The sequence below is a fragment of the Agelaius phoeniceus genome, chromosome 2, assembly GCF_051311805.1.
Source record: "Agelaius phoeniceus isolate bAgePho1 chromosome 2, bAgePho1.hap1, whole genome shotgun sequence".
Classification (NCBI taxonomy): Eukaryota; Metazoa; Chordata; class Aves; order Passeriformes; family Icteridae; genus Agelaius; species Agelaius phoeniceus.
This window is the reverse complement of record NC_135266.1, coordinates 14,041,775-14,055,458: the sequence shown is the minus strand read 5'-3', so window position 1 is coordinate 14,055,458 and position 13,684 is coordinate 14,041,775. Positions and strand designations below refer to the sequence as shown.

Here is a 13,684-nt window from a genome sequence, read left to right as displayed (position 1 = left end):
CAAAGAAAGGAGAAATAAAAACAACAAGAAAGAAAAAAGTGATGGGTCTCTAAAATAACTTTTATTCCCACTTCCACCCATCATTTATAGGGCTATGCTTGCTCAATGTTACATTTAGCATAACTTACAGATTTTTCTCAAAGGACTCCTTGGAGAGAGATAAAATACAGTACTTCAAAACACAGACATCAATCTCAGTATTTTATTGAGATCAGGCACCTGAAACTCAGAATTATCTTGGGTTTCTCAGTGTATACAGGTATTGCAAAAATACTTGAGGTGATGCAAAGAAAAGAAGAAAGGGGTATGTGACTCATTCTGCAAGGTGATAAATTCCACTTTCCAGGAGACTGTCTTACACTAACAACACTGCATTTGGAAGTGACTTGGAAAATTAGATGTTCATAGATGTCCAAAGCAAATCAAAGACACTGCATCAACCCCACAGACCAGTTCTACATTTTTTTCAGACTAAGAATATTCAGGAAATAAAAGAAAGCACACTGCCTTTTATCCAAATAGAAAAAAAAATCTCAAAAAGAACCCTGCTAATTATTATTTACACTAATAATGCTTCAGAGGAACTGTGTAAAACAGTATACAAATTAGGGAACAAATAATTAAACATATATGCCCAAAGCTGAAGCAGAGAATAGTCTTACAATTCTACCTGAACTGCACCTGTGCAGAAGTGAAAGCATTTCTTTAGGATATTGTATGGGGATATCTTTAGAACTTTCATCTCCTCACTGGCAAGACTGATGTAAAAAAACCCACCCAGCGTGAAAATGAAAAAGTGTTAGCACGTGACACACAACATAACTTTAAATGGATGTTAGTCTTATTAAAAGACAATTTAAGAAGAACTTGCTCTAAAGATCCCAAAGACAAAGTCTGATCTTCTGTCATAACTGGCTGAAATATAACTGGCTCATTTCTACATCTGAGGTTTGAGCTGCATTTCCACTACAGTTAAGTAATTTTGGAAAAGTAAAATGGATATACAAACATAACCAATTTCATTCTGATTATCCTGGGTTATCTGTTTGATTTTAAAGACAACTGAGACACACCTAAATACTATTTTCTTCAACACAGCAGGGATGGGCAGGGGGTGTAAAATCAAAGCTACCTCTGACCAGAGTTAAGCAATATTACCCCAAACCCATAAAGTTTACATGCCCACTTCATAAAATGAGTCAGTAAACCACTGCCAGGAAATGGCTTCTTGTGTGTGAGCAGAAGAGCACATCTTATGTCAATGATCACCAGACAGACAAAAAAAATAAAACTAACAGGATGACAACAGGTCAGCGAGACATCAGGCACAGTTAAAGGCCAACTTCCTCTCCAATTTCACTCTCAGTTAGGGTTACCACAGGCAACCAAGCCAACCCATGTACTCAGGAGCCAGAGCTCTGACTATCCTGTGAAAACCCCTTCCCCTGCCAAACTGCAGCCAGGGCTCCTGCTGGGGGCACTTGAAACACCAGACTGAGGAACCCTGAAAAAATGTTTCAGTCCTGTTAAAGGCAGCACCACACAGAACTTCCAGGCAGAAAGGACACCCCAGTCTGAATCTGAACAGCTTGAACAGCTTTCAGTGGAGAGTTGGGCACACAGCTGGCAGCTCAAGCAGATTCACAACAGGCAGAGGGCAAAGCACAGAATCACCCACAGCTGCCCAGAGACAGCCACAGGGCAAGGATTCCCTCACTTGAAAATAAGCCTCAACATTTCCTGGGCAGGAAAGAGCAAGAAAGCTCTCCCGGGGCTTTGCAATCTAACACCAAGAATTTAGGCCTTGATCACAAAAATCTTGGTTTTCCTCTCCACTACAGAGCCTATTTTTGTATTTAATGACTATTTACTCTAAACTTACTACCTAATAAATATATATGAGAAAGTTTTGGGGCAAAGTCTGGGAATTAGGTTTACCAGTACTTAGTGGCCTGGGATTTTCTCTCTTCCAGAGAGCTGCATTCCTTCCCTCAACATTCCAGTTCAGCAAACACTGATTTATTTTTTGCTAAGTTGTGTTTTGTCACAGTTGCAGCGAGGGCAACTTGCTTTCGCTGCTCCAAAACATACTGCTTGATAATTTAAGGCCTCCTTGAGCATGAAAACTGCAAATACCACTCTCCTATCTTCCTCAGCCACAGAACCAGTGCCAAATCCAGACATCCCTAGATATATTTAAGCCTAAAGTTCACTTCAGAAAACAATTCTATGCTTTAGTTAATTTTAAGTCTTTTGGAAGGAGAACCCCTAAACCCAGGGTTTAGTTCAGCAAATTAGTATAAATCTCACACAGCTGGTTCTGTGTGAGAAGGGGGAAAGCATTATGACCTGAACTGTGGAAAATTTTATGCAATGCAGAAAACTTTCAGTGATGCCACATTTTTGAAAAATGCTGTTACAGCTATCAGCTTTTACTTTGCTGCTACCTGTTAATTCCAAGTCAGAAAAAACAAACCACAATCCCAGCTGGAACTTTACCCCTGAAGCATCAGCAGCTGCAATACAAACCATTGTACCTGACACCAGGCTGTATATGGCTCCATAACATGCCGCAAACGGGAAACCCCCTCTTCCAATTCTGTTTTGGGATTCTCCACATATTTAGTCTCACGAGCTGGGGAGGAGTACAGTGACAGCTGTGAATATTAGCAAACAAGATGTTAAAAACAAAGGTGTAATTGTGTAAGTAGGTCTTCAGGGCATGAACAGTCTAAGCAGAGAACACCTAACACTGTGCTTACTACATAAACAATGCATAATAAAAATTCACACAGCTCTGAGACAACCATTATGAGCAAAGTTTAATTATACAGCACATAATTATGATGAAGATGACTTCTAACTGCTATACAATTCATTCATAGCTGCTATATGATCCAAGTCACAAGTTATAAATTAATATTAAACTAGTTTAATATGAACACACAACATACTTGTGAAAAATGTTTCCCACCTTAATCAGCACTTCTGGTTCCCAGTTAACATACTGAATGTACTAGAAATGACAATCAATCATTTTCTATATATGCACAAGGCATCATTAAAGAGCCTAAGCAGCTTCTAACAAAGGTAACATCCAATCCACATGTGCCTGTTTGTTACTGAGCAGGAAAAGGGTCCAACATCCCAACCTTTGGTCATTAACCACATCAGCAACCGACAGCATTAATGGCACCCTGGCACTGAGCAAAGAGGAACTGGCATGAGCAATGGGCACCTTCACATAATAAAGGCTAAATCACCTTGTTTAGGGTTTAGAATCACCACAACATGTACTACAATTATCTAAGCATGTTTGAAACTGTATTCCATTAAAAAAACCCTGAGTTTGTACTGCTGAACAGCAAAGCTCAGAACAAAACAAAACCTATTAAAATCTCTAGCAGTTTATACACTACACAGATGTTCAGTATAAAGAGCTTATATTTTACACCATATTTATACTCCATTTAGTAGTTTATTATAATCTGATGATTACAAGCATTAAAATGTAGCTAGCTCTCTTTTCAAGATCAGCTATGTCATAATTAAAAAAGCTGCTAAACCTAACATAATACAAAATTACAACAAATTTATCCAATAATTTGGTAACTTGTGCAGCTGGATTTCCTGTAATACTTCAAAAGATGAGGATTTTCAGTCTCACTTCCCTAGGAAACCAGGTCATCCCTGGCAATCACAGTCACAAGCTGAACTTTGATCCTGTTGGACAACCTAACAGCAATGCCTGGCACGAGGACAGAAGTCTCAGAGATAAGGAAATTCCCATATATTTTATGAAACTAGACAGCTGACACAGTAGAGATCCAAACTAAGAGCCTGTGAATGGCAAGAAAGGCAGCCAGAAGTCCATGGCTTGCACATTCTGCTGAGCTGGAGCTGATGGCAAGCCCATTACTCAGCTGACATGAGCTCCAGGCTGCTGCCTGAGGGCTGACTCAGGCCAGCAGAGGCTGGGCCCAGGCTGAGGCTCTCATGAGCCCACTGCAACTGCAGCTCCTCTCACTGCACAAGGGAACTGCCAGCCACAACACCCGAGTGTGCACAACACCAGTCTGGTTTAGTTCCAGTGCTTATGGTACAACACTCAGGGTTGGGTTGAAGTAGTCAAAACTTTTAAACAGCTAAATGCTCTCATGCCTATAAAGCTGGATTTAGTTATGAACTACTTATTTTGATTTTTTTAGTGTTGGAGACTTTTAAAAGCCTGTGTAACAATGCTGCTGAGTCTAGAGTTTGACAGGGTATTTTAAGGCTCGACTTAAAACCAAGACATTTGTAACATCTTAAAGAAATGAAAACATAACAGGTATTACCACTACTTATTGTATTTGTTATTGCTTAGGTCTGAATAATGTGAAGAAAGGAAAACTGATAAAATTCTGCAGGCTACTATGATGGATTCCAAATACTGCCAGACAAGAATTTTGATAATAAAAAAAGACAACATTTTTAGAAAGAAAACATTCTGATTCACTGTTTTAGTGGAGAACATAAATGAATTTTTATTAGAATTTACCAACACTACTAACAGTAAAAAGTAAGTGGTATTATCTGGATAAAAAAGAAAGAAAATATTCCTGTGGACTTGAAATATAACCATAAGTAAATCTACAAACATGAAAATGTAATTTCTGAATGAAGAATAACAGACTTTAATGTAGGAAAAATATTTTACACATAAACAAGCCTGGCCCTATCAAGTGAAGAACATCAAATGCCATGCCCAGGTAAAAGCACAACTGTACAGACATCTCTGTTGAGGAAAACTGAGAAGCAAATTTGAAGGCACGAATACAAAAGGTGACAAGATGTACCTAAATGCTTTCACACATCAAAACACAATGTTTCCAGAATTCTTTAGATAGGAGAGCACTAAGACTCTAACCACACTTACCTCCTCAATTTTCAGTAACTCCTTTTTGGAAGTCTTCTCTGAGGAAGCAGCATAAACCTGGACAGAGAGCAAGCTGAGGCTGACAGGGGCGGCCCCCAGCCGGATTACCTGGAAACGTTACCGAGGACAAGAACATCATTATGTGCAAACAAAACTGCAACGTGGCTGAACACATCCAGGCAGACAATGTTCATGTCCCTCTACATGGTAAAAAGGGATCTCAACAGATGCTTGGAAATTAGGAGAAAGGAGGGTCAGCAGTACACAATCCAATGCTCTCAGGCACTGATACGGTAACACCTAAATCACTCAGGTGGTAATTGGAAAAGCCTAAGGCTAAAGGAGGCAGTAGAAATAAATGCTAATCTCATCAGTTTTCATCTCACAAAAAAGATCTCATTTTTTCTAGATTAAAGTAATTATTGTATTAATTTTCTTAGTTTAAATAGCAAGATTATATTTATATTTTAAACAACTTTGTGTATGCCCATAATAGCTCCATTTTTCCATAGTTAGTACCAAGAAGTTCAGTTTTTTACTTCTACTTAATATCTGCACATAGATTTAGGAAAACAATGAGACCTACAGCTATAAATACCAGAACAAGATCAATACTTTCTAAGAATTTTAGGAGTGTCTCCTACTTTCTGTAAGAAACGTGATTTACTTGACTGTTTTTTGAATACTTAAAATCAATCCAATCACACAACACAACCACCATGAGTAAGGTGGATGGATATAGTTCTTCCAATATTCAGGACCTATGCTAAACTGAATTTCTTAATGGGAAAGTCTGCTTTAACTTAAAAAAAAACCAGAAGAAATAAAAATCTTAGCTGCAGAGTAAATCAAGATGCCCAGAGAGCATCTTCCAGCAAATGTACATCTTTTTTGACAGCAAAGTACAACTCCAGAAACGTCAGTTGAAATGGGAAAGCTTTCAGTGTCTCGTACTCCTGTTACTGCACAGAGTTACAGTAGCCTGTGTTTTGCTGGATCAGGTTACAGCTCGAGTGGATCTAACAGCAAACTGGAGGCGTCTGGCTCCTCTCCAGCACTGCTTCCCAGAAGCGCTGCTGCTCACCTTGCCCTAGCTTTGGTGGCCGGAGGCTCCCACCGTGAGGCAATTCACCTCGCCAATTTGGCAAAAGATTAATCCTGCAAGAGAAGGGAGAGCTTTGTGCAGGTCAGCAAATGGAGCCCTTCCATGAAACAGCCTGACAAGCACCACAGGAGCTGTGGGGACAGGGGCTGAGAAAGGAGAAGGCAGCAAGGCCTCTTCCCTTCCACAAATAGCAGGGTCTGTGGCTTTGACCTAGCTGCTTGTGACACTGAAGCCATGGTCAAACCACCCCTCCTCCATGCTGTGATGGTGGTAACTGGCCCAGCCACGGCACAATTGCTCTTTCTGGCTGTTGCAGAACTGTTAGAAAATAGCTTTAAAATTATCCACACCACATCAGCTTATTGTAGGCAGTCAAGCATTTGCAGCTTAAATTTCTTCCGCTGCCTTGCAGGTGGAATGTTCATTAAATGTAACCAATAGACTCCTCAAACTAAAAATTGGACTATACAGTTGTCAAACTTCCTGAAAATGCTGGTTTGGGTGTAGAGAAACAGCACACAAGAACTAGGTCACAGGACTTCTCTTCTGGAAGACATAAGGGATCTGATGGGTCTAAAGGTATGGAAAAACTTGCTTAAAATGGAAGTTTTTCCTTGTCTGAATTTATGGACTCGTTACTAAATCACTATAAATGAAACACCACAATGACTGGATCAGCTGTTTCACAGCCAAGGAAAGACAAGGATAATCTTTGATAGTGTTTGCTTAAATACTTTTCACATACTTCCACTAGCCAGGACAAAAACAAATGCTACTAACCATTAATAGCTGTAGAGTTTATTTCCTCAATCTTTCCTTTTTTCACTGCAAAACTGTCACTGAAAAGGCAAAAATCTAAATGCATTTTCTTTCAGAAATATGTTTTCAAACAGTGTAAATGGTGCTAAGTGTCACCAGTAGAAACAGTAAAACCAAATGTTTTGGATATTTGAGATTTTTATATAAAGACACAAACAGCAGAGCACAAGGCTGGAAGCACCTGGGTTTCACAAAACAGTATCAGTGATCACAAAATACTCAGACTGAAATGTTAACTGTTTGTATTATCAAGGTAATGAAGTGCAGACATTTTCCATTGGTTTTAATTTTTAACAAAATGAAACTAACCTCTGAAAGTGCAAGTTGAATCTCTTCTTAAATGTGCTGTTCAAGTCATACTGCAATGGTCTCCTACATCAGCTGCCTTATGGGACAGACAGAACTGCTGCTGAAATACTGCATATTTGCATACACAGAAGGATTTGGGAGTATGAAAGATCAACTGCTGTACTTTTTGTTTCCAAAACTCCCTTTAGGATCTCATTTTTGAATTCCATACTAATCACATATTACTAAATCAATTGCTTTAGTAAAACATTTGGACTGATTGAGCTGTGCCTTCAGCCTGCCAGTCTCACAGCCACTCAGTATCAGAAAAGCAGAGCCAACATTCTTCTCCATTGGCAATGCTCTGCAGTTATTTTAAGCAAAAAAGATACATTTACTCCTCTCTAGCTAAGAATTCAACTTTATCTTTAGACACCAGATAGGAAAAGCTTGAGCATACTTTTGAGAAGGCTGATACTGGTCCTAAAGTATGAAAACACTTCATTTTTCTCATCTTTTCAATTCTCCCTCCTACTTGTCCACACGAACTATAAAAACATAAAACCAAAATCCAAATTCTTGAACACTCCTGTCCCTGAAGCACAAATATCCTGGACAAAAAGCCACCTTCCCTTTGACTCTTGGAGGCATAACATCAGGTTGGCCTGAAGCACCTAAATCCTCACTGGCTGTATAAGAGTATTAATACATTAATACACTAATATACATAGTGCCTAAATGCACAGGCCCACAGATAAACCTTCTAATGACAATTATGGAATTCTCAATGATTCCGAGCACAGCATTCCAACATTAAAGCACAAAAAGAACACGGAATTTGTGACATGAGCAGAGCAAGCAAGGGCTCAGCACATCAGTACCACAGACTCACAGAACTGTCAGGGGTGGAAGGGACCTCTGGAGATCTCCCAGTGCAACCCCCCTGCCAAGGCAGGGTCACCTGGAGCAGGTGACACAGGAACATGTCCAGGTGGGTGGGCTTTGGACGCCTCCAGAGACACTCCACGACCTGGGGAGCTGTTCCAGTGCTCTGCCACCCTCAACGTAAAGAAGTTCTTCCTCATGTTGAACTTCTTGTGTTTCAATTATATATTAGTATTTAGTATACTCAGTATATTGGTATCTAGAGATATTATCAGCATTTCACTCGGAAAATGGTACCAAGGAAAACGAATACCAAGAATCGAGCATCACCAGGTTTTGGTGGTTTGTTTTGGGTTTTTTAAGCACGCAGCCGTAACAGCGATCTGACTGGCACAGAGCTCGCTTTTAGCCTGATCTGGGGCTGCTCTGATCAGAGGCAAAGACCTCTGAGACAGCGAGAGCCGGACCGTGCTTTCCGCAGCTCCCACAGACAACCTTCACGCACTACAAGGGAGACTTTTTAAGATCGAATTGACACTTTGAAGCGACAACTGCCCGAACCCAAACTCTGCAGTACCACAGCTCCACGCCGCTGGAAGCAATTTCAAAATAAAAAGCCACTGCAAAGAAGGTGCAGGCACCGATCCGCACTCTGCGGCAGCGCCGCTGCAGCCCAGAAGCAATTCTAACTCAGGAATGTGCCTCTTTCCATGCAGCACGGAGGGCACGCGGTTCCGAAGCGCTAAAAGGAGCGGTTAAGCAGCTGCAAGGAGCGCGGCCCCAGGAGCGTGCGGAGAGCACAGAGGCAGAAGGGCGCGGGGGGCCCCGAGCGCCGCGGGCCCGGCCCGGCGCGGGGACCCTTCCTCACCTTGAACATGGCGGCGCCGGGCGCGCGGCGACGGGGCGATGGCGTCACCGCGGCGTGACGTCACGCGGCGGCCCCGCCCCGCCCCGCTGCAGGCGTTGCCCGGGAAGCGGAGGGGTCCGAGCACTCCCTCGGGAATGGCGCCTCAGGGCTCGTGTGGGACAAACATGGTGCCGGAGGGCCGAAAGCGCTAACACACTAGCCCTCAGCCCCGCGGCATGGCTCCGTGTGTTACCCTGCAGCCTTTACAGAGAAGGTTCGGCCGCTCAGAGATCACAGGATCAGTCATAGGATCACGGAATGAGTTAGGTTGGAAAAGACCTCTGAGGGCGTCGAATCCAACCTGTTACCGAACACCACCCTGTCAGCTAGACCATGGCACTGAGTGCCACGTCCAGCCTTTCCTTCACCCCCCCCAGGGACGGTGACTCCACAGCAGTCCATTCCCATGCCTACTCACCCTTTGTGTGAAGAAATTCTTCCTGATGTCCCACCCAACCCTTCCCTGGCACAGCTGTGTCCTCTCCTCCTGTCGCAGGCTGTCTGGCAGAAGAGACCGAGCCCCAGCCGGCCGCCCCCTCCTGCCGGGAGCCGGCGAGGGCGATGGAGGCACCCGAGCCCCTCTCACACCCTGGACACCCGCAGCTCCCCCTCACAGCACTCCTGCCCCGGGCCCCCGCCAGCTCCACTGCTCCTCTGTCTCTGCCAGAGAAACGTGGATGGCTGCGCTGGTTCTGCTTGGGGTACAGTTAATTCTCTTCACAGCAGCTTTGTACTGGATTAGTGCTGAACACAGGCTTGATAATACAGAGATGTTTTTGTTACTCGTGTGTTGAAGACAGAATATCCCTTTTGTCAGTTGGAGTTACCTGTCCCAGATGTGTCTCCTCCCATGCACTCCCTGCCCCTCACCAGCCTGGCCTTATGAAAAGCAGAAAAAGCCTTGGCTCCATGCAAACCCTGCTCAGTAATAACAAAAACATCTCTGTATTATCAACCCTGTGTTCGGCACTAATCCAATACACAGCCCCATACCAGCCACTGTAAAGAGAATTAACTCTACCCCAGCCAAGAGCAGCACAATGGGGCTAGTGTATGGATAGTGTTCTGTGCCTATCTCATATTAAAAATTAAATAAATAAAAATCAAGCACTCTTTTCCCAGTATTTTTATACTTTTCATCTCTGCATCCCCTGGGACATGTCCCAGCTCACTTGAGTGAGTTGGACAGGTGCAAGTTTTTAATGCTCACATCTGCAGCAAGGGAGGGTCTTGTGTACATCCCACAGTGACTGACTTGAAACTCAGTGGGAGATGAGTATCAGAAATGAGGAGTGCTAACTTTCTGTCAGAAAATGGACTTGGAACAGGCTGCCCAGGGAGGTGGTGGAGTCACCATCCCTGGAGATAGAAACATAGTTTCTTGAAAAAAAGCTAATATTGATTTTAGAATATGAATAGCACCATGTTAGTCCTAGAAAACGTTGTTAGAATTTTAATGCAAAAGGTGAATCACCTGAAGAATGTGGTAGCAAACACTTCATCAGGAACAGTACTGTGGAAAGACAGACAAGGTAGGCACCCTTGCACGATTTTCTTTGTGATGATAATTTTTGTTGTTCCTTCTTAAAATTTCTTTACTGCAGATTCTTTATAGACCTAACAGAAGCAGCTATAGCAGGAAGAAGTTTAACCACTGCATTGCAGAACTGGGCAATGCTCCTTATCAGGCAAATTAATGGGACAGCAGAAATACCAGGAACAAACAGTACACAGTGAGCTCCAGTACCCACAGACAATACTGGTATTTTATTATGGATTTGGTTATAGAGATTTTAGCATGGAAAAATTAAACCTAAAAGGTACCTTAATGACCAATCAGCGAGGAACACTAATTGCCCTCTTTCTCCATTGCACCATGCTTTGCACAATCAGTTACATTTACAGAATATAAGCAGCCAGAGTGAGGCAAATGTATATGGAAACTGATTTTGCAGCATTTTGAGGAGGTTTTGTCAGGATGTGGAATGATGGTGTAGTTTGCAAAGCACTTGCATTTCTTGATGCATTTTAATAATAATTCTCAAGGAGTTTGAGAAAGAAAATGTTCAAAGTTCAAAATTACAGGTGATCCCACAAGAGGAGCGATAACATCAAGGTGAATAATGGCACCTGCCCTGGTTAGTTCTCAACCAAAGCTAAGTCTCATGCCATGGGTAGGATCAACTGTTCATCAATTTTTGCAGGGAGCAGACATAAGAATATTTCAAATACACTTTTTAAGTTTGGTACATGAACAGTAAAGAACATTTCAATTCTTTCTGGACATAAAATGGTGTAAATGTTACAAATATGTATTTTTGTCATCAATTTATATGTAGTGGCTATACAGCAACTATTAATACAATTATGTAACACATTTAAATATCTGAAGAACAGATGGTTGTTTCAAAAACAATTTAATCCAAATAGTTTTATTAGCTCAGGCATCTTCAGTGCACTTTTTTCATTAATGTGGATATTAATTTTTAAAATTAGATTGATTAAAATAAATGGGATAACCTTTGTAGAGAACAATACAAATATGTTTGCTTTCATGTAGCAGTAGTCTTTTCTGAAACTGGAGGAGGTTGTCCCTGCCAAATTTCCTTGGGACAAGGATAAAATATGCCATAATGGATTATGCACAGTCCAAAACACTGTCAGACAGGCTTAAAAAGGAGCTGAAGTTTCTGCTGCTGAGGCCACAGAATAAAGAGGTTTGGCATGACTGACTCCTGGCTATTTCTAATATAAGGACCTCTAGCAAATTTCAGTTTGATTTTGCATGCCAGTATTTTTAGAAAATTGGCCTTTCTAAATACTTGTGAAAGACACATTTCCCTCAGAAAACTGCAGCTCAGAGAAGCTTGAAAATGTCACCACAGTTCATAAACTATGTAATCACAGGCAGAAATACAATTTAAGAAACTTGATCTTAATCCAATGCCTTAGGCATTATGGTCTGAGCTTTCATAATGTTGTACTAGATTGCTTGTTTACAGTTTATTTTTTGGTCAGGAAAATAAGATCAGTCTTTTACTACTAATACACTTACAGTTCTTTGCCACACATGTATAACTGTAGGGAAAAAATTGATTTGTTGCACATTAATGTTAAAATATGAGTGTGTAACATCTGTCCATAAAATACCAATGAAGTTACCTATTCACACTGATTACTGGAAAACATTGTCATTCTGGAAGGCTGGTTTATTTTGATGTTCTCCTTCATGATAAATCTTCTTGTATATTAAAAACCAAACAACCAACCCCAACATCCCCCATTTTTTCCCATGCACCTTTTCACATTAAAACAATTTCTTTTAAAAAAATACCATGACTCATCACTACAGTTTTGCCAGCCTGTTCAGAATCGGGTTTTGATGTCTTTATAAAATAAACTGCTATTCCCCCTCTTAGAGCTTTCTGTTTGTGTTGTAAGTGGAAAGAATGTTGTTTGGCAGCTCTCTCTTCAAGGTCATTGAAAAGATGTAGTTAATAGGAAATACACAACCACAAGGGCTCCAGTAAATTCAGTTTCAGCTGTTAGGCAGCTTCACCCAATGCTGTGAGCCTGGCGCTGGAAATGCCCACACAAGGCATGGGGGGGGCCATGGCAGGCACACAGCTTTGCTGGGCGGCTCTGCAAAGCCATGATCAATTCCTCAGGTTCTTGTCACTTTTAGCACATATTTGTTAGGCAGCTAACTGAAGTGGCTTTTATTGGGTGCATGATGACACTTTTCACAATGCCTTTGTGAAGGGGGAGTAGTTTGCATATCCTTAAGAATACCCCTTCATCCTTTCTACTTCACTCACTTCCGAAATAAAAACAAAAACAAACCGAAATTGAACAGGCTTTTGTATTTAATGATACCATCTTATTTAGAGTGAAACTTACCCCGTGCTTTTTCTTTTCACAGCTAAGGTGGGTCGGTTTTCGACGTTTGTCAAAGGCACTTTATTGGAAGCTACAGGTCTGAATTCACACGTTCAGAAGGTAAATTGGCTGTTGAGAACAGATGCCATTGCAGAGCTATTTGTGCGTTCCCACTGACCTACCTTTAATTGCAGCAAAGGCTTTACTGCATTCACATCTGAGGTAAACCAGGACGAATTTCAGCACCTGTTTTCTCACCAGCTTTGTCACATTTTGACAGCATCCAAAATACACTCTGTGCTTTCCAAATAAAGATTCTATAAAATAAGACAAGAGGCAGGTAGAAGAGAGACATACATAATGCAAAAAAAACCCAGTATAATCCAACTGCACCTATTTCACTTTTGATATATCATGGTTAAAAACCCAAACGTTCCTTCCCTAATTCAAATCCTTGGCTTCTTGCTGCAGCCACCAGGAGCTCTGGTTCCAAATTTTTCAGCTGCTCCTTCCAGCCACAATGAGTAATTCTTCTGTCATTCTGTTAACAGGTTGTTGATACCACCAACAGAGATCTGTGGATTGCCTAGTCAAGCACAGGTAACAGGCTACCAGTAGCAGTGAAAAGACAAACAGCTTTTTGATGCCCTTAAATACTCATAAGAACAAAATTCAGCTCCTTTCACAATTCAAGTGCACCTCAGATTTCAGTTGAACAGGATACATTCTGGAAATCAACTGAGGCTAGAAGATGAAAGGTCTTGCATCTGTTGCCAGTCTGTATATATTTTCTGCATGAATTTTTTTTACCTTAAAAAATTATTTTCACAGTAATCCCTAATTTCTTAGCAAGGTGATTTGAATAGCTTTACCTCATTTGCCT

At 41.4% G+C, this 13,684-nt stretch overlaps 1 protein-coding gene across 3 annotated transcripts in view; it reads right to left on the bottom strand.

The window, feature by feature from the left end:
• Positions 1 to 8,959, bottom strand: part of APOO (apolipoprotein O) — a 28,922-nt gene extending 19,963 nt beyond the window's left edge. The window contains exons 1-3 of one of the 3 annotated variants that reach the window (XM_054628157.2): positions 8,884 to 8,959; positions 4,919 to 5,026; positions 2,538 to 2,657 (exon numbers count right to left, since the gene is read on the bottom strand). In XM_054628157.2, coding sequence (XP_054484132.1) covers positions 2,538 to 2,657; positions 4,919 to 5,026; positions 8,884 to 8,892 — 237 coding nt within the window. In that variant the 5' untranslated portion in view covers positions 8,893 to 8,959. Of the gene's footprint in view, positions 1 to 2,537; positions 2,658 to 4,918; positions 5,027 to 6,803; positions 6,826 to 8,022; positions 8,855 to 8,883 lie in introns of those variants that run through there. The other 2 variants (XM_054628156.2, XM_077172218.1) reach the window with 2 other exon arrangements.
• Between the last annotated feature and the right edge of the window lie 4,725 nt (positions 8,960 to 13,684).